We start from the raw sequence: 24,236 nt of genomic DNA, 5'->3' as shown, positions 1-24,236 counted from the left end.
GGTACCGAATTCGGATTCCAAATTTTGGGCATAAGGCGTTACATGTTAGATATTTTTATTAAATTTTTTTCAAAATCAAAAGAAATAATATTAATATGAAGCTAATATATTTTATGATAAGAAGTTATAATTTATTAAAAAAGTAAGATATGGTTGCAGTGACATTCAATATGAAATATTTTGTTTTTTATGGCAGCTGTAGAATTTAATATGAAATCTAAGATGTGGTTGCGTGGATGATCGTTCCACTAGTGTTGTGATAATGAGAGCCACTTGGACATTATTTAAATTAATATACGCAATTAATTATATATTTTATTTTAATAATATCTCTAAACTTGCAAATTAAATTTTGGATGAAAAAGGTTAAAGTTTGATTTTATTTGATATGTTTATAGGAAGGAAAAGAAAATGGTAACCGTCTAAGCCCAAGCCCACTGCTACCTTATATTGTCTTTTTCACGTTTTGGCGAGGTTTTTAAATATTGGAGAGATTTCCACACTCTTATAAAGAGTTTTTCGTTCTCCTCCTCAATTGATGTGAGATCTCAATCCACCCCTCTTTAGGGCTCGCTCCTTTCTCCGGTTGATGTGGGACCCCTCCAAATCAACCCTCCTTTCGTGGCCCATCGTTCTTGCTGACACATCGCCTCATGTCCACCCCTTGGGACTCAGCCTCTTTACTCGCACATCGCCCGATATTTGGCCCCTCATTCCACCTCCCTTCGGAGCTCAGCCTCCTCGCTGGCATATGGCTCGGTGTTTGGCTCCTCATGTCCATCTCCCTTCGGGATTCAGCCTCCTCGCTGACACATCACCCAGTGTCTGGTTCTGATACCATTTATAACAGTTCAAACCCGCCACTCTCTTTGGACTTTCCTAAGAGTTTTTGAAACACGTATGCTAGAGACAGGTTTCCGTGTTTAGTTATCCTACTCAACGGATATGCTATCTCACAAAAAGTACCTATCTTATAATTTAATTAATTCTAAAATTAACCTCAAGTTTTCCTATAAAAAGCCAACAAGTTTCAGCTTCCAAACAGGCAGCTCAAACCCAAAAGCCACAATGTTTGTCAAGTACTTCCTATTGCTTCTCCTCGCAGTGGTGCTTCTTACCACCACTCAAGCTCTGAAGCATCCCTCCGACTCTGCCCATGAAGTGATTCCGGTCAGCAACCAAAAGCTTCCGAGCACCACCGCCACCGACACCGAGCCTGCGTCGGAGCATGAGGAATCCAAGTTCTACAGGAAGCGACCCTACAAAAAGTACCCACCCTACAAGAGGTACCCACCATACAAGAAACGCCCCCCATACAAGAAGTACCCACCATCCTCCAACTAAACGCCACCCACAAAATTATGACTATGAAATAAGCGCCGCTGCAGTCGGCGGCGCCCAAGTTTCCCAAGTTTAGGGTAAGTTTACGAGGTTTAAGTTGTGTAGTATGTTAATTTGAATTTGGCATGTGCCATATGTTGTGTTACGTCTCCATACTCCTCCACTTCTCTCGTCTATCATTCAATAAAAAGTTATATTATGTCTCTTTCTTTCGTTTTATGGAACTTCACGCTTTTTCCGCCACAAAAATAACTAGCTTGCTTCTATTCTTTCTCCACAACGGCTGGACCTGCTCCCCTGTCGTGGTCGTTTTCCTCGAGATTAATTCAACCCTTGCGATCGATTGACGAATAGTTCAACTATAATCAAATATTACAATAAGAACTTTACATGTTCATTCAAAACTTTTGATTTCATAAATATGCCTTTCAAACTCTATAAATGCACCGACAATATTTTATCAGTTCATGATGACATTTTTTACGTATGATGGAAAAGACTTTATATATTCTGGAATGATTTACCGAGTTCCTGAAACATTCATCACTTTCTTAAATCAACTTGAATGGGTCTTAAGAACGAGAAGATGTGAATCTAGTACTAAACTTGAGAAGTGTCATTTTAGGGTAGGTGTTGATAGTTATTTATAGCTTATAGTTATACATTGTAGATATACATATAATAGATAAGATATATAGTAAATAATCATATATATTAAATAACAGTATAATAAAACTATACGGTAGATAGTTATATATAGTAGATGATTATATCTGGTAAAATTATATATAATAAACTAAATCATACATATATTCCTTAGTCAGTACATACTTGAAGTTATCAATATAGACTGATTGCATTTTCTCCGTTCTTTTGTATTCATCTATATTGAGTATGCAAGATGTTGTACCGTTCTTTTGTATTCATCTATATTGAGTGTGCAAGTTGCTGTACAGTCCTAAGGTATAGTACTAAGAAAGGAAATCAAGTAGATAAAACAAAGTTGAAGTTATGAATCTAACCCCACCAACAAAATAGTATATATTTTTTAAAATTGACAATAAATTTGAGTAGGTTCAATACAACCCAATCTAGTTTTAGGAGAACGGATGCACCAATCTAATGTATAAAATTTCCATTTATTGAAACTCAATTTGACCTAAATAATTCGTAACTAAACCTAAATCGTACAAATTAGATTGGGTTGATCGTTATCGAATTTTTCAGGTCATAAATTTGTCGAACACCCCTTAATATCCGAACAAAACTTTAAAGAAAATAAATTGAAATAAGTTGGGAATAATTTTCATTGTTCCCATTGTATTATAATTTTCAGCCATTCATTGCTTTAGTCATGCATGACGTTACCATAAGCAACCTCACATACTATCAAAAATATAATCACCCCATCACTTAATATTTTCCACTTCTCTTTGAAAATTGGAGAAGGAAAAAACTAGAAAATTCATCACCAAAAATCATACCTTCACTTTGAACGATTATTGAGTTTTTTTTTTTTTTTTTAAGCACATATTTCTTAAAAATTCAACCGCATGTAACGTGACGAATGTTTAGTACAACTGGTGTTAATTGACCTAATGAAATGTTGACATGGTGTTAATATATGCTAACTAGAGTTTAAAGTTGTGTTTAAGATTTAGATCGAAATTTAAAATTCAGATTCAGCACCTACTAATCCTATCGTTTTTCTACATCCCCCGTGCAATATAGTCAAGTTACTTACTTCTAGTTTCTAAAAGTGAAAACTATTCCCAAAGACCAACATAGGTTCTTTTAGAATGATTTGTCTTCACTTATATTATGAGATCTCACATCAGTTGGATAGAAGAATGAAACATTTCTTATAAGATTGTGGAAGTCTCTCCCTAGGAGACACATTTTCAAACTGTGAGACTGACAACAATACGTAACAGGTCAAAATGGACAATATCTATTAGCAGTGGGCTTGAGCTGTTACGAACGGTATGAGAGTCAAACACTGGTCGATGTGCCAACACCAGAACCCCAAAGGGGCAAATTGTGAGATCCCACCTTGGTAAAAGAGAGAAACGAAACATTCCTTATAATTGTGTGGAAACCTCTCCCTAGTAGACCGTTTTAAAATCGTGAAGCTGACGGCGATACGTAATGGACCAAAGCAGACAATATCTACTAGCGGTGAGGTTGAGTTGTTACATGCATGCTTTATATGAAAATTCCTACGAGGTTACTCGACATAGAATTGTGTCAAACAAAGCACACTGAAACTTTTTTGCACGTATTCTTTTCATACTGAGACTAAGTAGAACCAAATTCCACATCATTCAACTTCAAATATTGAACTAAACTTAGGAACCGAATAGAAATTAAGTTTAAACGTGTAGGATGAAAAGAAGAACATAAATGACCTAAATCTACTGAGTTTGTTGGTCGAATTGAGACCTCATTTATGCATTGTTTGTTTTAATGTCAACTCCATTATCCAGTACCCATTCCTTTGATCTGCCGACAAAGGGAAGCTCCGTAGGCCATCCAGAAGGCTGACTACGTACAAGCAGTCGATGAATTCCAGTACTGTTGACTCTTACTTTAGTCCCATCTTTCCAGATTCTAAACAATATATTTGGATGCGGTGTGCATCAATAATTCAGCTCTCCAATAATACTCAAATTATTGTATATCCAACCACAGACAGCCGAAACATTGATGTAATTGGCCATTTCCCAATCTAATTGTGTTCTTTGGTTACTATCATCAACGTACAAAGATTCCACTCCCTTCCCTTTCAAGTCTCTACTTCTTCTTTCTCTTTGTATGCTTATTAAAAGATTGTATCGTACTTGTCACCAACTCCAACGATGATACATGTATTGAGTATATATTTTCAAATGAGAAACTATATCGAGTATATTTCCAATAAGTTCTTTCGAGTTTTTTTTTCCCCTCTTTTTTAATGGCTTCTCTCTCCCTTATGAGGATTAGAAGTTGCAGTTGACTATAAAAAAAAAGGTAAATATTTTAATGGGTGAGCAATGGTAAGTATAATCAATACAATCGTTTGCTCTAACAGCTATAAGAAATAATAAATAGAATATTGCCAAATACCTCTTGATGACCCACATTTTTTAATTTTATGATAATGAGTGTTATTTATTAGATTATTTTCATATTGAAACTCAACGTCCAAAATTATCAGTTTCAATTTGGCCCTGTGAAATTCCACGTCGGTTGGAGAGGAGAATGAAACATTCATTATAAGGGTATGGAGACCTCTCCCTAGTAGATGAGTTTTAAAATGATTAGGTTGGCGGTGTTACATAACAAGCTAAAACGGACAATATTTACTGTCGGTGAGCTTGGACTGTTAGAAATGATATCAAAGCCAGACACTGGGCGGTGTACCAACAAGGACACCGGCCCCCAAGGAAGGTGGATTGTGAGATTCTACATCGGTTGGAGATAGAAACGAAGCATTCATCATAAGAGTATGAAAACTTCTCCCTAATAGACGTGTTTTAAAACTGTGAAACTGACGACAATACATAACCGACCAAAACGAATAATATCTGCTAATGATGAGCTTAAGCTATTACAGACCTAAATATATTTATTTGAGTAAGTAAGAAGTTACTTATAAAGATTGAAACATAAGCAAGTGAAAAAGAAACCCACAAGTTTGAAATTTGAATTCATTTGGCTCAAATTTCAAGATTTTCTACTTTTCTTTGTCCTCCCTACTTTTAAATTTTAGTCCCATACTTCACTGCCGACAAAACTGTACTTTATTTAATTACTGTTTATGTTTCTTACTCTTTTCACTTAATAATTGAACCTTTAAATTTTATAATATTTTAATTTTATATCTAAGTTTTTAAGCTATTTATAATCTTAATTAAATCAAATAAAAAGCAACTATTAATCTAAAATTCACATATATTCATTAAGATAATGGTTTCCCTTAGAATCCCTAACATAATTAAGAACTTAGTTTTTAATAATAATTATTTTATTTGTAGGAAAAAGAAAAGTATTGTAATAATTATAAACAAACAAATCCACTTTAAAGATGAAAATGTAATTTTAAGTAAAGCAAAAGCAAAAGCAATTATTAACTGATTGGGGAAAAAAATTATTGATATATATATACTTTAAACAAAAGGTGTTAGTTAGTGTTAAAAAAGTTATAAAAAATAATAATACAAAATAACATTTTGAATAATTTACCTCATAATTGTGTCTTTAAATACGTGTCATTTCCTTCGAGTTGGTAATCACAAACCCACAAAAATGACTTCCTCCTACCTGTTAGCTCTCCTTCTTGGCCTGCTCGCGGTGGTTCTCACCAAACCGGCCGTTGGAGATAACGCCGGTGAGACTCAACCTCCAAACCCACCATCAATTCCAATTTACGAACCCCCCAAGCTTCCCCTAGTTCCCATATACAAACCTCCCGGTCCATTTGACAAACCACCTAAGCCTCCGGTAGTAACAATTCACAAACCACCAAAGCCTTCACTCCACAAACCACCAAAGCCTCCGGTCGGTCCAATACACAAACCACCTAAGCCTCCAGTCGATCCAGTTGACAAATCACCAAAGCCTCCGGTCGATCCAATTCACAAACCACCCAAGCCTCCGGTCGGTCCAATTGACAAACCTCCCAAGCCTCCAGTTGGTCCAATTGATAAACCACCAAAGCCTCCAGTCGGTCCAATTCACAAACCACCCAAGCCTCCGGTCGGTTCAATTGACAAACCTCCCAAGCCTCCAGTCGGTCCAATTCACAAACCTCCCAAGCCTCCAGTTGGTCCAATTGATAAACCACCAAAGCCTCCCGTCGGTCCAATTCACAAACCACCCAAGCCTCCGGTCGGTCCAATTGACAAACCTCCCAAGCCTCCAGTCGGTCCAATTGACAAACCTCCCAAGTCTCCAGTTGGTCCAATTGATAAACCACCCAAGCCTCCCGTCGGTCCAATTGACAAACCTCCCAAGCCTCCAGTTGGTCCAATTGATAAACCACCAAAGCCTCCAGTCGGTCCAATAGACAAACCACCCAAGCCTCCAGTCGGTCCAATTGACAAACCTCCCAAGCCTCCAGTTGGTCCAATTGATAAACCACCAAAGCCTCCCGTCGGTCTAATTCACAAACCACCCAAGCCTCCGGTCGGTCCAATTGACAAACCTCCCAAGCCTCCAGTCGGTCCAATTGACAAACCTCCCAAGTCTCCAGTTGGTCCAATTGATAAACCACCAAAGCCTCCCGTCGGTCCAATTCACAAACCACCCAAGCCTCCAGTCGGTCCAATAGACAAACCTCCCAAGCCTCCAGTCAGTCCAATTCACAAACCACCCAAGCCTCCAGTCGGTCCAGTTGACAAACCACCAAAACCTCCAGTTGGTCCAATTGACAAACCTCCCAAGCCTCCCGTTGGTCCAATTGACAAACCACCAAAGCCTCCCGTCGGTCCAATAGACCAACCTCCCAAGCCTCCAGTCGGTCCAATTGACAAACCTCCCAAGCCTCCAGTCGGTCCAATTCACAAACCTCCCAAGCCTCCAGTTGGTCCAATTCACAAACCACCAAAGCCTCCCGTCGGTCCAATAGACAAACCACCCAAGCCTCCAGTCAGTCCAATTGACAAACCTCCCAAGCCTCCAGTCGGTCCAATTGACAAACCGCCACCCAAGCCTCCAGTCGGTCCAATTGACAAACCACCCAACCCTCCAGTCAGTCCAATTCACAAACCACCGAAACCTCGAGTTGGTCCAATTCACAAACCACCAAAACCTCCCGTCCGTCCAGTTCACAAACCACCCAAACCTCCGATGAGTCCAATTTATAAACCACAGCCTCCCGCTACTCCCATTTACCAGCCACCAAAACCTCCATCAGCTCCAATTTACAAACCACCGGTTGAAGTTCGTAAGGCCACCAGTGTCAACTAAAAGGCCATACCTTCCGCCACCATATCCATACAAACCTCCCAACAAGCCACCTACATCCAACTGAGTTATGTGTTGAGGTAAGTTAATTACCAAAAATAAGAGGTTTTGGCAACCCAAATGTTGTATGCTTTTTAGCACTCTAGTGCTCATCTTTCTTTTGTAAAGCAGCAATGGGTGGCCATTTGGCAGTCGTGTTTGCCATCTTTCTTTTCTCTCTCTCTTTTTTTTTCCCTCATGTTTCTACTTCTTTTAAAATTTACCCACTTCAAATCCAATGGAACTTAGTCTACTCTTTCCATTTCTTCGTGGTCTTCTCGAGTGGATTCAAATTGTGAAGTCTTATAGACATGAGTACTTGTTTTTTCTCTTTCTTATTTTACGAAGAATCTTTAGTGAATATGATATGATATTAAAATAAGAAAAAAATTTCTAAATGAGTTAATGATCCTCGTCTCAAAGAAAAAAAAAGTGCAATGGTACACCTATGAAAAATGATTCGAAAATGACCCGAAAATGAAAGTGTTTAAGTTTTGTTTTTTTACTAAAGATATGTGTCGAATTCATCAAATTTGAACGTTTCTTAGAGATTCAGCACTATCATCAACAAACAATCATACTCTTTAAATTTTGCGCAAAATGATAACAAATATAGTTGGAAGAAAGTAAAATTTAATCCAGTTCTGATAAATTTTTTATAAATAATTTTAAGGTAAATTCTAACCTTATTGGAACCAAATTTACAATAATAATAAAATAGCATAACAATAGTCAAGAGTCACGTGACCTTGTTACATATAGGCTTATAGCACTATTTATGTTACATATAGGCTTATAGCACTATTTCATAGATCTAATGTTGAAAAAAAAAGTGTTAGATTTATAAAATATGTTAAAAGAACTCGTATTAGTTTGTGATAATTGTGAGATCCCACATCGGTTGAAGAGGGGTCCGAGGCAACTGCTAGTAGATATTGTCCGCTTTAACTCTTTACGTATTGCCGTCAACCTCACAATTCGTCTTACTATCATTGTGACTTTGTCTTTTCTTTCCACGATCAATTTTCTTCTTCGTTATAAGTGAATTTGATAGTGGTGTAGAGATCTCACCATTCTATTTTAGATATGAAGAATTTTCAAATATATATGGTAGTGGGAGACTTGTCAATGACTCAATCTCTCTTTCTTCTCCGTCCCCAGTGGACAACATCAAACCTGCAGGATCTCACAACCTGATTTAAAATCTAAAGAATTTTCAAATATTAACGATGAAAGGATCGTAGCCTATAAGAATGTTGTTCGAAATTTAGAGAGGGGAGAGTCGAGAAAATTAGAGGTCAATTATAAAACTCTATTTCGAAATTTAGGTCTAATTTTTTAGGTCACTCGGTCAAATTTCTCGTGATCTTTCGTATAACAATTGAAGGAAAAAACGAAGCAAACTAATTAGATATAATTTATACATTCACACTAAAATACAACAAAAAAAAAAAAAGAAATTTTGTTATTTTTCACTTGCTTGAAAAATGCAAGGAAAAATTATGGCTAAGGTAGCTATTTCTGGTATGGGTCTCGTTGTTCTAGCCTTTCAAATAATTTTTTATAATCTCGAGATTTCGGGTCGAGATGCTGAGCGGTAATTCACCATGGCCGGAGATTCTCAGATAGCTCCAAGAGTTCTTCCAAATAATCAGGGCCAAGATCTTCCAAAACAACCACATTACTCTCTGTTTTCCCAATTTCTTCTTTATTTTTGCTCTTTCTTCTTGATTTATTCCTCATAGAATGTTTTCTCTTCAAAGCAACCACCGGAGATTCACCGTCGCCGCCGTATGCGGCGGAGTTGATCATTTCCATCTCCTTGAGAGATTCCTGAACTCTTTCCACTGGAAAATTGAGAAAGGCGGCGGCGCCCCGCATCGAGAAAGCGGCTTGATCATAAGCCAAAGCAGCCGCCTCGGCACTATCGAACGTTCCGAGCCAAACCCGAACTCCATGCCTAGTTGAATCCCGTATCTCCGCCGCGAATTTCCCCCATGGACGCCGGCGGACTCCTCTGTAGGATTTTGGCTTGTGGGGTTCTTCTTCTCCGAGCGAATCCACCTCCTCTTCCTTGATCGGATCCTGCCGGAGAGAATTCCCCGTCGGGTATGAGGTGGGCTCTGAGATCAAGTTGTGAAGGAGCATTTCGCCGGAATCATTCTCGTTAAAGAGCAGAGAGTTGTCGTTTTTTTGAAAAGCTTCCCATCGGAGAGATTCGAAGGAGCTCAAGGAAGATTCCGGCGAGAAATCAGAGTCTTGGCAGTGAAATAATGAAGAACTCATGGAAATTTTAGAAGAATTAATGAAGGGAAATTGTGGTTCATGAAAGGAGGAGGCACAACTCTGTTTCTTGGGCAGGAAGAAGTCTCCATTGGCGTTAAATAGATATCCTCACTGCTTGTAAACAAAAAGAAAAAGTTTTTTTTCGGGTTAAACTAAGTTTTAAAAACAGTGAGTTTGGACTCTTACAAATAGTATCATGGTCAATCACTGAACGGTGTGAGGTACTAGTCGGAATAGGGCTAGACTCTCTCCACAGTAAACACGTTTTAAAATCGTACGTAACAAGTCAAAGTCAGTGAATTTGTCTATTACAGGATGTCTAAGTGTGTGGAACTTCGATCATGCATAGAACTTATAAGCTCTTGCACGTTCTCGCTAACTTCCCACACACACCCTTATTGGCCTTTGCTCGCTCGTGCCCCCACATGTCTCTGCTCGTGTACCTTTATTTTATTATACTTTTAAGTCAATTATTTACCGGATAAATAAAGTGATTTCAAATACGTATATTAAAACTGAAGCGACCTAATTTAAACTCGACTTAAAATAAGATTGGTGGGTTAAAAAGAAAAGATAATAATAATTTAATAAGAAAAATGGAAGAAGATTTAATTGTAAAAGATGGGTCAACGGGTGACTAGACAAATTGGAAGAAAGGAGCACGATGACGTCAGCCGATGACTCGGATTGGAAGATGACGTGGCACTTAGCATTCAGTTCATGTAGACAAGTTTGATGGATGGGGAAGTGTTTAGAGTGACAGTTGGGGCCACATGTGATCCTCAACTGAAACCCACATTCCAAATCTTCTAGAAACTATCACATTATTATTAATTATTATTAATTTTGAGAGAGTTTTCTTTTATCTAATAATTTTCTAAACTTTTTTTTATTTTATGTTTAATTAACTAAATTTATTAGAGATCGATAAATTTTGCGTTTAATGCCTTTGTTAAATTAAAAAAAAATGTTAAATATGTCACGTATAATTTATGGACTTATATCATCTTTTTAATGTTAAAAGATATATTATATATATATAGAATCGAAAGTTTATAAATTTATCAATACTTTTAAAATTTCATATATAAATGAATGTTTACCGGGTTAATTATTTGACATTGTTCAAGTAAAAGTGGATGCAGGTTGGAAATTTTTTTTGATCAACTAGAAATTTGAAGTTAGCTGGATTGATATCGAGCTACTCGAATAGAGTTCACCACCCAACACAATTCTCTATTTTCGAATTAGGTTGGGTTAAGTTGTCGTAAGTTAGATAGTAACTTCTTTTTTTTTTTTTTTCTTTGGTTGAGTGGCCTCGACCAAAAAAAATGTTAACCAGCAGACTAAACCGAATTCTTTTCAGTTTTTTAAATATTCAACCAAACCCAAATGAAAAAAAAAAAAAATTAACCCGACATAACTTTTAGGATTTGAGTTAGATAATCTAAGTTGATTAGATTATCGAGTCATAACTTTTATGATTTGAGTTAGATAATCCAAGTTGATTAGATTATTGAGTCATATGAATACTGTGAGTACTTTTTGCTTTCATTTTCAAAAATGAAAATTTGAAGAAAAAAACTATGAATAGAAATGATTAACCAAATGCACATCCGTCACACGTCTCTTATCCTACTTTTTTAGGGAAGTGTAGGATGTAGATTCATGTGAAATGAGTCCATAAATTCTCCAAATTTGCTACACAACTTAAAGGATATGATTGAAAATGAGTATTCAAAATGGGAACATTTCTCTTTCTATATGTCTATTTTAAAAATCGTTCGTATCTCTGACAATGAAACTTCACCAACAAGAGAGCGTTTTATTATTTTTATCACTCCTTCATCGATATTTCTTAACTTATATGATTAATTACATCATTTTTCATGTTTTTTTTTTTGTTTTTTTTTCTACAAAATATATGTTTGTGTATTTCATCTATCATCGTGATTAAAACATTTGTCTAACTCAGGACAAAAACTGGATAGTCGAATGATCTTGGGAAGGGAATCCATCTTCTTTCTTTATAATTTACCACTGATGAAGGATTTCTCAGAATTTTTTTTACTATATTCCCTCAACGAACTCAACTTCCACTGATAAGTTATAACCTCTCTGCAAGGTTCGTCCACGGATGGTGAGTCAAGGCTTAAGGCATCTCATCCTGTGTTAAGACATTATATGCCAACAAACTTGGCAGACACTCATGTTAGCATCAATAATCTAATTAGTTTCATGACATGAGGCACTTTGATGGGTAAAGTTCGAATCTTCAAATTAGGTGTCAATACCCATCAATTAGGGTAAAGTCTCCCCGAACATAAAAAAAAATGGAATGTTTTGACTGGAATTATTTAGGCCCCATATATTCACGTCACACGCTATATAGCGTGTACTTATAATGTTCAACCTTTTCATCATAATTTTTTATATCATAATTTTTTATATCATAATAGAAATATATTATGATGTGAGTTGATTTTTGGTCGTGGCATGACCATTTTAATTCATGCTTTAAAATTTTAATTTAATTATAAAAAAAAAAAAAACAAAACAAAACGAATTCAACTTGGTCAATTTAAAATCAAAAAAGTTGGATGGTTAAAATACTCTTAGTATTATCCATAATTGATAAAATTGAAAGCCATCTAATCAAAATATTAGGCTAAATATGTTTTAAAATAATAATTTATTTGTATCATGATTAAAGATTTTGATAGTGAAATATAATTGGTATCTTTATAATAACACTCATTACCCATTACCCATTAAAATTGTTAGGTCTATTCTTTTAAGTTTATAATTTTAATTTTTAGAGTTCCGAGCAACAGTGGAAGAAATCACAAAATTGAGTTTCTCGGCAACAGTCCAAGCTCATCGCTAGCAAATATTCTCCACAACATGAGCTACTTTAGAACGCGTTTGTTAGGAGGAGGTTTCCATACCTAATAATAAAAAAATGTTTTGTTCTACTCTCCAACTAATGTGGATTTCACAATCCACCTCCTTCGAAGTGGAGTACCTAGCTAACACCCGTTCCGTTCTCTAATTGATGTGAGATCTCACATTCTTTTATTGGATGTCACATCATCTGTTTGTTTAAATCGAGAATTCTCTCCGTGCTTGAGGTGAGTCCCGCAAATAAAATAGACATTTGTGGTCCTGCCGGACCCGTCTCTTCACGTGATCTAGTAATATTTTTTAATATTTAAATATAAAGGATTGCATTTAATAATTGTGCTTTCATGGCCATTCAAATATTTTTCAAATAAATAATAAAAAAAAAAATCCAACCACCAAATAGGTATACAATACGAAAATTCTCACTCTACTAGTCAGCTTTTGATTATTGACCATTTTAATTTTTTCTTTAGAAAAATGTTCCAATTTTTTACAATAATTTTTTAAAACTTTATCGGTTTAAATCATAAACTTAAATAAATATTATCATTTTTACTACCGTCACTAACTAATATTAACTGACCGAATGAACTTTAGAATGACAATTTATATTTTATCTACTAAATTATGCTCGAATTAATGTCTAAATCTTCTTAATTATATTCGAAAGGTTTCTTTTAAGAGATTTATCATAAAACTCTAAAAATAAAATTCATAATATTTTGAAATTAAATTTTGACGATCTTATAAGAACTCTAATATTTTATTTAATCTAAACATAGGTTTCTTATAAGAACTCTAAGTTTTCGAGTAGGCTTAGACTCTCCCTTTCAAAAGGAGCTTGACCTAAGATTTGACATAAGGTTCGGCCACCGAAAGGGATAATATAATTTAATTTCTTGTGAAAAGAAATTACGATTGGGTTACGTATAATTCCATTTAATTAATATCTTATGGTTTTGATTATTTGAAAACAAGTATAAATACTTTTAAAAAAATTTAAAATAAGCTCATGAGACAACACATTCTAACAAAACTCGTATTAATCTACGAGAATAGTTTTCACTCTTAGAAACAATTCAAGATAAGTAGTTAATCAAGTCGTGTCGTAAGTGATGCAAGAAAATGTTGGAGCCATTAAATCTCGAATTCAAATTTCAAATATGAGTATAAATCTTAGACGTGAAGTGTTACATTTAAAAGTGCTAAAAGAAATTATTATTCTTTCACAAATAACAACGATTTTAAATTATAATGAATGAATTATTCATTTCACGTGTTTGGGTAAAAAAATGAAAATAATAATAATAATAATTAATAATAAGGAAAATGCGATTAATATTATTTTAGGAAGGTAGCATATTGATTAGTGTGTAGACTTTAGGGACAAGTAGGTGAAGTGTATCACATAATGTGACCAAAATTAAAATAATTCATATATATATATAAATATTTCATGTTCAATTAATTTACACCGTGGATTTTTATTATAATTATTTTTCTCTATTATAATTTTTGTCTTTAGTTCGATGAATATTTTTTTAAAAAAATTATTATAATTTTTATATTTAGTTCGAGGATTTTTTTTTTTTTTTAGCTAAATTTTTATTCAATTGCTCGAAAATATTTTGATTTTATTTAGGATTAATGATGTTTTTAATAATTGGTGACAAGCATGTTTTTTTTTTTTAGAAAATAGTTGTAATATGAAGTAAATAGTTAATAAATTCTAATTAAAAATAATGAAAAAAGAAAAAACAATTGGATAAAATGAAAAATTTTAAAAATTATTTAAAGAATCGTGAATTTCTTTGGATTAATTATAATCACATTTATTAAATACTAATATATTAGATACGAATATATGTTTCAAGTCTAGTTTCAATAGTAATGGGCCGTCTAGATTTTCCATAATGACCCAAAAATTGGTCTGAAAAAAAAAAACATTTCAATTTTTAATTATTTTTTTCTTACAAAAACCTAATTAATACGAGAAGAGGTGTGAGATCAAACATTGGTTGTAGAGTGAAACGAAGCATTCTTTATAATGATATTGAAACATCTTCTTGGTAGACGCGTTTTAAAATCTTGAAGTGAATCTCGGAAGAGACAGTTCAAAAGGACAAAATTTGCTACCAGTGGGCTTGGATTCTTACAAAAAAAATCGGTGTAAGAGCAAAGTTTTTTTTTTTTTTTTTCATTCAACAGTTCTCGAGTGAGAGATTATACCATCAATTTGATTCACGGACTATATTCAAAATGACGTATGAAGGATTATGGGATGATGTAATCAAAGGAAATGAACCCATAAAAGGTCAGCGTTAAGATGAGTCGAGGCCAATTTGTCCTTGGCCTAATTTCTAACCACCCTATTTTTATTATATGACTTGACCATTAATACATGTCACGGAGTTTTCAAATTAAATCGAGCAGAAAATAATCACACTTTAAAGTCCTTATAAAAAGAATAATTCTAATTATAACACTTTATAAATATTAATACCAGCATATCATATTTATACAAAGTCACGAATTATATGTGAGTGAACATATATCATATAAAATTATACATAATTATTCAATTCAAGAACATGTAATCTTAGTCTAGAAGGTATGTATTATTTACGCATAAAAACTTCATCCAACCTAGCTCTTAGGCATTCCAATCGTAAGTCCACTTAAATCGATAGTTAAATACGTACAATACCCCTATACTCTGATTGTCCTTAAGTTCAACCCTAATTGAATCCATACTAACAACCTTCAAAGTATATGAAAAATCGATCATAAAGCTTGGTTCAAAATACAATGAACTGATACGAACTGGTTGAAAAGACCTGGAACCAGCTAAAAAATGATGGAATTAGAGCTAAAGCATAGGGCAGAGTGTGAACCAAAGTTGAATGGTGGCTAGAGAGTGGAACGCGTGCAATGAATGTGGATGAACATGAACCGACACGAACCAGTACAAACCAACAGTTTAGGAGAATTGCTCATATGCATGTGGCTAAACTAAGGCTACAAATGCCTAGACTGATTTGGACCACCTGAACCAAACCAATTAACACCAAATCAGTCGAAAAACCGCAAATTAACAGCGACTCACGAACTTCAACGAAAAAATCACCACAAGAATAGTTATCAAACTCCAAATCGGTAAAAAAAAAAAATGTTCATAGCACCAATCAATTTGAATATACTAATTTTACTTAATTCGTCTGACGTATTTAAATATGATCGTTAGGTGGATTCTAGAAAAGCAAATAAAAAATATCTGAAAAGATAGAATTTTGGGTGTATTTCGATTTATGTGCATAGAAAACCCAATATTCTTTAAATTCAACTTTTATTACCTTTATACAATTCGTCAAACTCAACCCTCCAATAATTTCCCTCTTTTTTTTCCTGGTATAAATATTCCGTTTGACTTCTAAAATATTTATATTTTTTAATTTCGTTTTTCAAAAATAAACCATTGAATTCTTTGATATCTAAACTTGTATGTCGAAATGATATCTTTTTTTATCTATTTTCAATATACTTATGAAATGTTTTATAAGGTTTAAAAATCATGAGGGAAAGTCCGAGAGGAAACACCGAAAGAAATATTATTTGCTATCAGTGGGCTTGAACTGTTACAACATATCTATCTTGACATTGATACTAATCACTAACATAGTGATTTCAAACGTAAAAATCAATTAATTTTATTATAAAATGCGAACAAAAAAGATTAAGAAAAAACAAAAGTAGTTAATTAAGGTTAAGCCCTTCATATTATATAGACCAACTTTAGGAAAATTACAAACACAATTATTGATAGACAAATCCCAAAGAAGGTTACCATATTTTTTAATTTCAGTTCTTCTTCCTTTTCTCCTCGTACTCAAGAAGTTCCTCCAGGATCCTATCATCGACACATTCGAATTCGATCACTTGGCGCTCACCCGGGCCATGGCGCCTCGGAGCTAGACCAGAAGAGGAAGAGGAAGAAGAAGAGGAAGAAGAACTACCACCGAGAGACGGATATTCATCAGGAAAATTCAAGACAGCCAAATGACCACGCATGGCATAGGCAGCTCGGTCATAGGCCCGAGCTGCCTCCTCTGCCGTGTTGAAAGTTCCAAGCCAAATCCGAGCCCCTTGTCTCGATGAGTCACGAATCTCAGAAGCGAACTTCCCCCATGGACGCCGCCGCACTCCGCGGTATCGAACCTCGCCACCCTGATCATTGCCGGACCTCCCTTCCACGTCCATTTTGCATGGTGTATTGGACAAGTAGGATACCAAAATCATCACCTTTTTATAGAACTAAAATCAGTCAAAAGAAAATCTTGACGTTACCACGTGAGTATCTCTTTTGTTCTTTATTATATATATATATAGATATATATATATATATATCAAATCAATTAGAAGCTTCTGAGATATTTTATTGTTTATTATTTAATTTTAAGAATATAAAAATTACTATTTATAAAAGGTAATTTTGGGAGTGAAATTAAAAGAAAAATAGAAAAATCCCATTTAAAATAAGGAAAATGTTTGAGACAATGAAACATGTATTCGGAAATTTCAAACGTTTGACCAAAGTCAAAATCAATGTTTTTGAGATATTTATGCCTGCCTGTCCTTTTGTCACTAATTTAGGGCCCTTAATTTTACCTTCAAAAAATAAATGAAAACTTTAGGCTAAAATTCTAGATTGAGTTGCAACATTTGAATTTAGTAAAAGTGGTTTGCATATTCTAAAAACATATTTAACATGTTGATAAGAAAAAAAAATTATATTTTCAACGTAGACTTCATGTCTTACATAAGTTTACGGGACGCACATTATGAAATCCAAGTTAAAAGTCCATACAAAATGATAAAGTTTTACATTATTTTTTGATTTAATGATATGTGGCTTGGGTTATATCTTCATTTTTAGTTAGTTGACGAAAAAATTCATATTCTTAATTTTCTTTTGTTTTTATTAACACATTGTTTGTCGTCTATTTGATCAGATATAATTTTTAAGTATAAAAATATCAATGGCGAGGTTTTTTATATAAAAAAAAATGAAAATATATAAAACTATTTTGAAATTAATTTGGAGAATAAAAGGTTTTTTTTTTTTCTTCTTTTTTTCTTTTGAAATTGAACCAATAAAACAAAAGCTATTATTATTCTTTAAGTGGGATTTCTAGAAGGGCATGCATTTTTAACGTTGGAATCCAACTTGCACTTGTTTGTTTTATTGAGGATACATGTAAGAAACTTACATGCTACAAAAAAAATGTTGAAGGGTGGAATGGTTGAATACGCCAAAAGATGAGGTTCTTTAGGTTCAAATCTGAAGTCAATCAAAAAAAGGTCGAGAGTTGAGCGTGAAAGGACAAGGCATCCAGAACCCAAAAGAACCTTGATCAAGAGTCTATGAGGTCGAGAAAGGCCCAAAGCTTGACCCCTGTAGGGGTTGGGCATGTTCAACGAGGCCAACCCATTTTGAGAGTTGACCACAATGCCCGTAAAACGATTTTAATAATTTAACCTAAAATTTAAGTGAGAAAACCATTTGTGAACTAGTTGTATACCTTTCTAATGAATGATTTGAAACAATTGTGATCAAAGGTTAAAACAATTGAAGTGTGGTCGTAAGCAAACTTGAAGACTCACAAATATATCTATATAACAACAATTTTTATCTTTAAACTTTGAGACGGTTGAAAAAATATATCGTACATATTAATTATGTAACATAACTAATTTATAACTGAAGCCTACAGCCTATAGATATTGTCTTCTTTAGTCTTTCCTTTTCATGTTTTCCTAAAATGTGTCCGTTAGGGATAGATTTTTACGCCCTTATAAAAAAAAAATTTGTTCTCCTCCCCAATCGATGTGGGATCTCAAAATTCCACTCCCTTCAGGCCCAGCGTCCTCCTTGCACTCGTTCTCTTCTCCAATCAATGTGGGACCCCCCAATCCACCTCTCTTCAATGCTCAGCGTCCTTGTTGGCACACCGCTTCGTGTTCACCCTCCCCCCCTCCCCCCTTTAGGGCTCAGCCTCCTTGCTTGCACACCACCTCGTATCCACCCCCTTCAGAGCTCAACCTCCTTACTTGCACATTGTCTTGTGCTACCCCCCTTCGGAGCTCAGCCTCCTTGCTTGCACATCGCCCCGTGTCTGGCTTTGATACCATTTGTAACGGCCCAAGCTCATCGCTAACAGATATTGCCCTTTTTGGGCTTTCGGGATTCCCCTCAAAGTTTTAAAACGCGTTTGCTAGGAAGAAATTTTCCCTCTTCTTAAAAATGTTTCATTCTCCTCCCCAACCAATATGGGATATCATATAATTAAATTTTAATTGGCTGCAAACAAACAAAAACTCCAGAACTTGTTTAAAAGTTAATAAGTAATCCAGACATGCCTAGAAAACATTGCACTGAAGAATAATTATTCGTTCTTTAATATCAAGTGATTACAAGATATCATATCACATTAAATGATTAATTGAATCATAACTAAAAACTTAACTTTGGATTTGTATGGTGATTTTCTAATTAGAAACTCAATATTGTTGATTTGTTGCAATGTTTAGTTCTTTTTAACAAATTTTTCTTTTTTTAAAAAAAAAATCAAAATCCTCAAAATTTCAATCCTCGTCTTCCCCGTCTCTTCCACTCTGCAACTCAAAATTTTCGGATAATGCCCGAAATCCTCATCGGTCCGTCGTTTGGTTCGCTTCATTCTTCCACCTATGTTTCCAGTTTTCCGATCATCGCCGTTGCCGTCGTCGTATTCTGCGCCACCGCAATTTTCCTCGTCGGCTATTATATCTTCGCCATCAGAGGCTGTTTCAACTGGCACCCAATTGAAATCCTCCACCAGTTTTCCCTCTCCGACAGCCGTGAAGACACCGTAATACTGCAGGAGCCGGTGGAGCCACATGGGTTGGACCCATTAACCATCCAATCAATCCCACTGATTCGTTACAAAAAACCCACCAACGAATCAACCGCCGGCAGCGAATGCGCCGTTTGCCTGATGGAATTTCAGCCGGAGGAGGAATTGAGAAAGATTCCGATCTGCAGCCATCTCTTTCACGTTGATTGCATCGACATTTGGTTTCAGAACAATTCTAACTGCCCACTTTGCAGAGCCACAATCTCCGCCAAAAATTGGCTGATTCCGGCAGATCAACCCCCTTCCCCTCAAGATTCCGCCCCCAATTTCATCCCCATCGCCGCCGCCATTGAGGAATTCCCTGTAATTGAGGTTGTTCGGAATCCCAACCGCAGCCGCCCTCATTCGTCGATCTTCAGGGAGGCGTCGAAATCAGGGAGGAAGCTAACGAAGGTAACGAGTATGGGGGATGAGTGCATTGACATGAGGAAGAAAGATGAGGAGTTTTTTCTAATGCAGCCGATTAGAAGGTCGTTTTCGATGGATTCTTCCAGCAACCGGAAGATGTTTGTGGTGGTGCAGGCGGCGGTGCGGCAGAATTGCGGCGGTGAGAATGAGATTGAAGGTTGCAGTAACAGAATTCGAAGATCTTTCTTCTCGTTTGGAAAGGGCAAAGGATCTAGAAATGCAATTTTGCCCATTCAGATTCAACCTTAAAATGCTCTGTTTTTATGTTTTTTTTTTTTTGTTTTGTTTTTTTTGGGTTAATTTTTCATATTTGTATTTTTTAATATTGTAACGTAACTTAGGTTATAACATATAGTTGATATTTGTTTGATTTTGGAGGAAATTTATATTCTCTCCTTAAATATATGTTAATAAAATAATAATTTACTAGCATATTACCTATATTTTGCAAATATAAGGTCGAGAATATTATTTTTTTTTAATAAATATTATATTAAAAATGAACTTTAAAATAATAATAAACGGGAAAAAAATCTGGTGGAAAACGTGTGGATATCTCTCCTCACAACTTGACTCTCTATTTTCAGACTTGGTTGGGTTCGCTTTTTAAAATTATTTTTGAAATATTTTACTTATCTATAATACATTTTATATTAATAACTAGGCTCGTAAAACCTAAATATCATTTATAAATCACAACATAGTACTGGCGTTTGTATCAAACGTCAAATGTTTGTAATTTTCGTAACAAATTAAACACTTCTTAAAAATAAAAATTATTTTATATTTTGCATTTATTTAAAATGCTTTTTCCTTGCATGATTATATTAATAACAAAAATGTTACTTTTTTCTTACTATTTTTTTTATTAAGTTATTTTTATAAGACAAAAATCCAATTTTTTCGTTTCTTTTCATTTATTAAAAAATATCTTCCATCATTTATACTAAACCCACTTTAAATTATTTATTTTCCAATGAAGCTTCAAAGAAAAATTGATTTTTGTTTAAATTATAATTTTTTTTCAAATGTTATTTCAATCACACCCGTTATAACTATACACTAGACGAAAGTGAGATTAGTTCACCGATGATTAACATATTCGTTGTTTAAAGGTCAGAGATTCAAACCTGATATCCCATTTATTATACGTCTAGTCATATTAAAATACCCACTAATTTGATAGGCACTAAGGTTGATGTTGTAGAACATGGTTAGGGGGTGGTGATGCACTAATTTGCAGATCAGGTTGGTTGAAAGTTTCATGCACTGAATCAGATTCCAATTGTGACTTATTTTGGAGCTCGAACTTATCATGTTCTTTGCCCCATAACAGCATATACAGCCCCATAATCACGATGCCTCCACCAACAATGCTACACAATTACAACATTACCAAAAAACAAGTTTCAGAAATTGCTATATCAATCATACTTTCAACTCTAAAAGAATTCGATCAAAGAAATTCATCCGATTCTGTACTTCCCGTGTTTGTAATGGCCCAAGGCCACCGTGGCTGTCCTTTTTGAGATTTCCCTCAAAATTTTAAAACTTGTCCACTCTGAAAAGGTTTCCATCTCCAACCGATGTAGGATCTTACAATCCACCCCACTTGAGGATCTAGCGTTTTCGCTAGCACACCGCTCGATGTTTCGCTTTGATACCATTTTTAACGGTCCAAGGCCACCACTACTAAGTATTGTCCTCTTTGGACTTTCCCTTTCGGGCTTCCCCTCAAAGTTTTAAAATGCATCCACCGTGGAGAGGATTTCACACCTTATAAGAAATGAAGGAATGTTTCATTCTCCTCTCTAACCGATGTGGGATCTCACAATCCACCCCTCTTGGTGACTCCAGCATCCTCGCTGGCACACCCCCTGGAGTTTCGTTCTGATACCATTTGTAACTACCCAAGGCCACCACTAGCCGATATTGTTCTCTTTGGACTTTCCCTTTCAAGCTTTCCTTTCAGGGTTCCCCTCAAGGTTTTAAAATGCGTCCACTAGGGAGAGGATTCCACACCCTTACGAGGAATGAAGGAATGTTTAATTCCCCTCTCCAACCAATGTGGGATCTCACAATCCACCCCTCTTGGGGTCCCCAACGTCCTCGCTGGCATACCGCCCGTTGTTTCACTCTGATATCATTTGTAACTGCCCAAGGTCACTCCCAGCCAATATTGTCCTCTTTTGGCTTTCCGTTTCGTGCTTCCCCTCAAGGTTTTAAAACGCGTCCACTAAGGAGAGGTTTCTACACCTTTATAAGGAATATAATCGTTCCTCTCTCCAACCGATGTAAGATCTCAAAGTATTATGTTCGGACAAAAGAAGGGAGAAGAAAAGAAAAGGCCCGTTTTCCAACAAGCTTACTCGATTCACATCTAGCTCTATTGACACAGGAAAAACCGCTGATGAAGAAGATCGATAAATTCTCGAACTCTTAAAATTTATAATTTGATCATTTTTCTATCATGTTTCATATCATATTCTTGTTGTAGATTGAATTTTCTTACCTCCCCATGTAGAGCTTTTGTCCAAAAACAAAGTAAGCTAAAGCAGCCACCAAAACTGTACAAAGTGGATCGAACATGGTCACAAAAACTGGGCCTTTTTCTTCTGTGCACCAAAGTTGTATGTATACTGTCAAAGCTGAGCACACAATTCCCTGCAACAATTCAACTCATACCATCAAAACCTAAAGGCCTTTCAATTTTTAATACCCATTAAACCTAATGAAAGTTGCTTTTGGTCTGTTTCTTACAGAATAGATAATGCACCAAAGATCAATGTTAAGTCCAACACTCCAAACTCCTGGCTTGTGTTGTGTCAACACTGCAAACACACCCGATTGCGCTGCTCCGACCAAGTTCATCCACGTTGATAACGATAGCTGCGCCGGGTATCGTTTCAATGTAAATGCCTTCAATTCCACCCCACAATAGATTACATTAGAATATATCGAAAAAAGGTCTTGTTTGTAAGTAACGACACTGATCAGTACGTGCATGGAAAGTCGATCATTAGAAAAATTAGGGTTTAGGGACCTGCATAATGTAGGAGAGGGCCCAAGAAATGCAGCTTGAAACAGTAAGAAGTGAACCCTTGAGCCAATTCTCATGGAGATTAGAAGCTTTGTGTTGAATATGGATGAAAGGATGCCATAGATTTCTGATGATGGGTCCTTTATAAAAAGTCATTATCATCACACCACCCAATGAAACCAATGTCCCCACAACTTTTGCTATCCCTCTTGGATTTTTAAGGTCAACAATTTCCATTCTGCCCATATAAATCAAAACAACGTCACGACTTGTTTGATAACATTTTTGTTTCTTGTCGATATACATAGACGTGTAAGAACCTGAACATGACTGCAATTATGAACGTCAAACACGCTATCGTGTTGATCGATGATGTAACGAACGTGGGGGATGAGTATGTCAAGCTTGCAAAGTGCATGTTGAGACTCAAACTCATCCTGTATTTCATTATTCGATCTTTAAAATTTACGTATTAAAATGGATTAAATGATGATTCAAAAGCTTACCCTAAAAGCGAAAGAACAAAAATTTCCAAGAATAGTGTCACCGTCATCCTCGGTCTTGTTTTTCTACGTAAACCAACATATATTTTAAAATAATCTAATACGCCAAATAAAGCATGAAACTTTGAGAAGATAATTAGCATGGAACCTTTCAAAGAAATAAGCGAGGGGAAACATCCCAACGCTAGCAACGATTTGTCGATAAGTGATATGGACGTGAGGATTCATGCCATGCTTGAAGGAAGCATCCGTGAAGAAATACATAAATGTATAGCCAACCTGAGCAAAAATTACGAGGATATGTGGTTTAAACCTAGTGAAAAACACTCCTAACCGGACGTTCATCGCCATGGCGATGGTCGATATCCTCCGCTAACGCTTCTCTTCGGTTTACGAGCTAATTGAGCTGAATATAAGAAGGTATATATACAAAAATTTATTGGAAGTATCGAGTTGACAAAGAAAGGTTATTCTGCTGAGCACTTGATATTGTTACATATCAAGTTGTCTCACTCAAATTTCTTCTATTGATTCACTTATTCCAAATTCAGAAAGGTCGACGTATATATACAAAAATTTGTTATTATTTAGATTTGTATGCAAAAATAACCTAATTTCTCATTACACGCCTTTAACTCGAAAGGTCATAAATCACGTTTTTTCATTTGAGATATGCATACTTCGTACTACTTACCTCATATGATGCCATCGCAAGTCATTATAGTTGAAGATACTCATGTGTACTCGTGGGTTTGCTTTGGTTTCTCCATAAAACTTCATACCATCGGAGATAGTGTCTCTTACTTATATATATTC

General features: G+C 35.3%; 6 protein-coding genes across 8 annotated transcripts; 3 read left to right on the top strand and 3 right to left on the bottom strand.

The window, feature by feature from the left end:
- Positions 1–1,035: 1,035 nt before the first annotated feature.
- On the top strand, positions 1,036–1,553 carry LOC111778364 (repetitive proline-rich cell wall protein 3-like). The gene has a single exon (XM_023658141.1). The coding sequence runs from the start codon at positions 1,069–1,071 to the stop codon at positions 1,342–1,344; it is 276 nt and encodes a 91-aa protein (XP_023513909.1). The 5' UTR covers positions 1,036–1,068; the 3' UTR covers positions 1,345–1,553.
- A 4,075-nt stretch (positions 1,554–5,628) lies between these two features.
- On the top strand, positions 5,629–7,290 carry LOC111778709 (proline-rich extensin-like protein EPR1). The gene has a single exon (XM_023658682.1). The coding sequence runs from the start codon at positions 5,629–5,631 to the stop codon at positions 7,288–7,290; it is 1,662 nt and encodes a 553-aa protein (XP_023514450.1).
- Positions 7,291–8,669: 1,379 nt separating this feature from the next.
- LOC111779067 (ethylene-responsive transcription factor 1B-like) lies at positions 8,670–9,702 on the bottom strand. Its single transcript, XM_023659124.1, has one exon. It carries the CDS (start codon positions 9,610–9,612, stop codon positions 8,929–8,931), a length of 684 nt encoding a protein of 227 aa, XP_023514892.1. The 5' UTR covers positions 9,613–9,702; the 3' UTR covers positions 8,670–8,928.
- Positions 9,703–16,374: 6,672 nt separating this feature from the next.
- On the bottom strand, positions 16,375–16,773 carry LOC111779351 (ethylene-responsive transcription factor ERF098-like). Its single transcript, XM_023659500.1, has one exon. The coding sequence runs from the start codon at positions 16,771–16,773 to the stop codon at positions 16,375–16,377; it is 399 nt and encodes a 132-aa protein (XP_023515268.1).
- Positions 16,774–18,976: 2,203 nt separating this feature from the next.
- On the top strand, positions 18,977–20,164 carry LOC111779068 (RING-H2 finger protein ATL16-like). The gene has a single exon (XM_023659125.1). It carries the CDS (start codon positions 19,212–19,214, stop codon positions 20,124–20,126), a length of 915 nt encoding a protein of 304 aa, XP_023514893.1. The 5' UTR covers positions 18,977–19,211; the 3' UTR covers positions 20,127–20,164.
- Positions 20,165–20,985: 821 nt separating this feature from the next.
- On the bottom strand, positions 20,986–23,827 carry LOC111778428 (WAT1-related protein At4g08300-like). Of its 3 annotated transcripts, XM_023658234.1 has the most exons (7): positions 23,569–23,827; positions 23,424–23,486; positions 23,238–23,354; positions 22,921–23,155; positions 22,638–22,796; positions 22,390–22,541; positions 20,986–21,253 (listed from the first exon to the last, which is right to left on the bottom strand). In XM_023658234.1, the coding sequence occupies exons 1-7, from the start codon at positions 23,769–23,771 to the stop codon at positions 21,067–21,069; spliced, it is 1,116 nt and encodes a 371-aa protein (XP_023514002.1). In that variant the 5' UTR covers positions 23,772–23,827; the 3' UTR covers positions 20,986–21,066. The 3 variants fall into 3 exon arrangements, with proteins under 3 accessions (XP_023514002.1, XP_023514004.1, XP_023514005.1); XM_023658236.1 differs by lacking the exon at positions 23,238–23,354; XM_023658237.1 differs by lacking the exons at positions 23,238–23,354; positions 23,424–23,486.
- Positions 23,828–24,236: the final 409 nt, after the last annotated feature.

The sequence above is a fragment of the Cucurbita pepo genome, chromosome LG17, assembly GCF_002806865.2.
Source record: "Cucurbita pepo subsp. pepo cultivar mu-cu-16 chromosome LG17, ASM280686v2, whole genome shotgun sequence".
NCBI classification, from domain to species: domain Eukaryota; kingdom Viridiplantae; phylum Streptophyta; class Magnoliopsida; order Cucurbitales; family Cucurbitaceae; genus Cucurbita; species Cucurbita pepo.
This window is presented reverse-complemented; position numbering and strand designations above follow the sequence as displayed.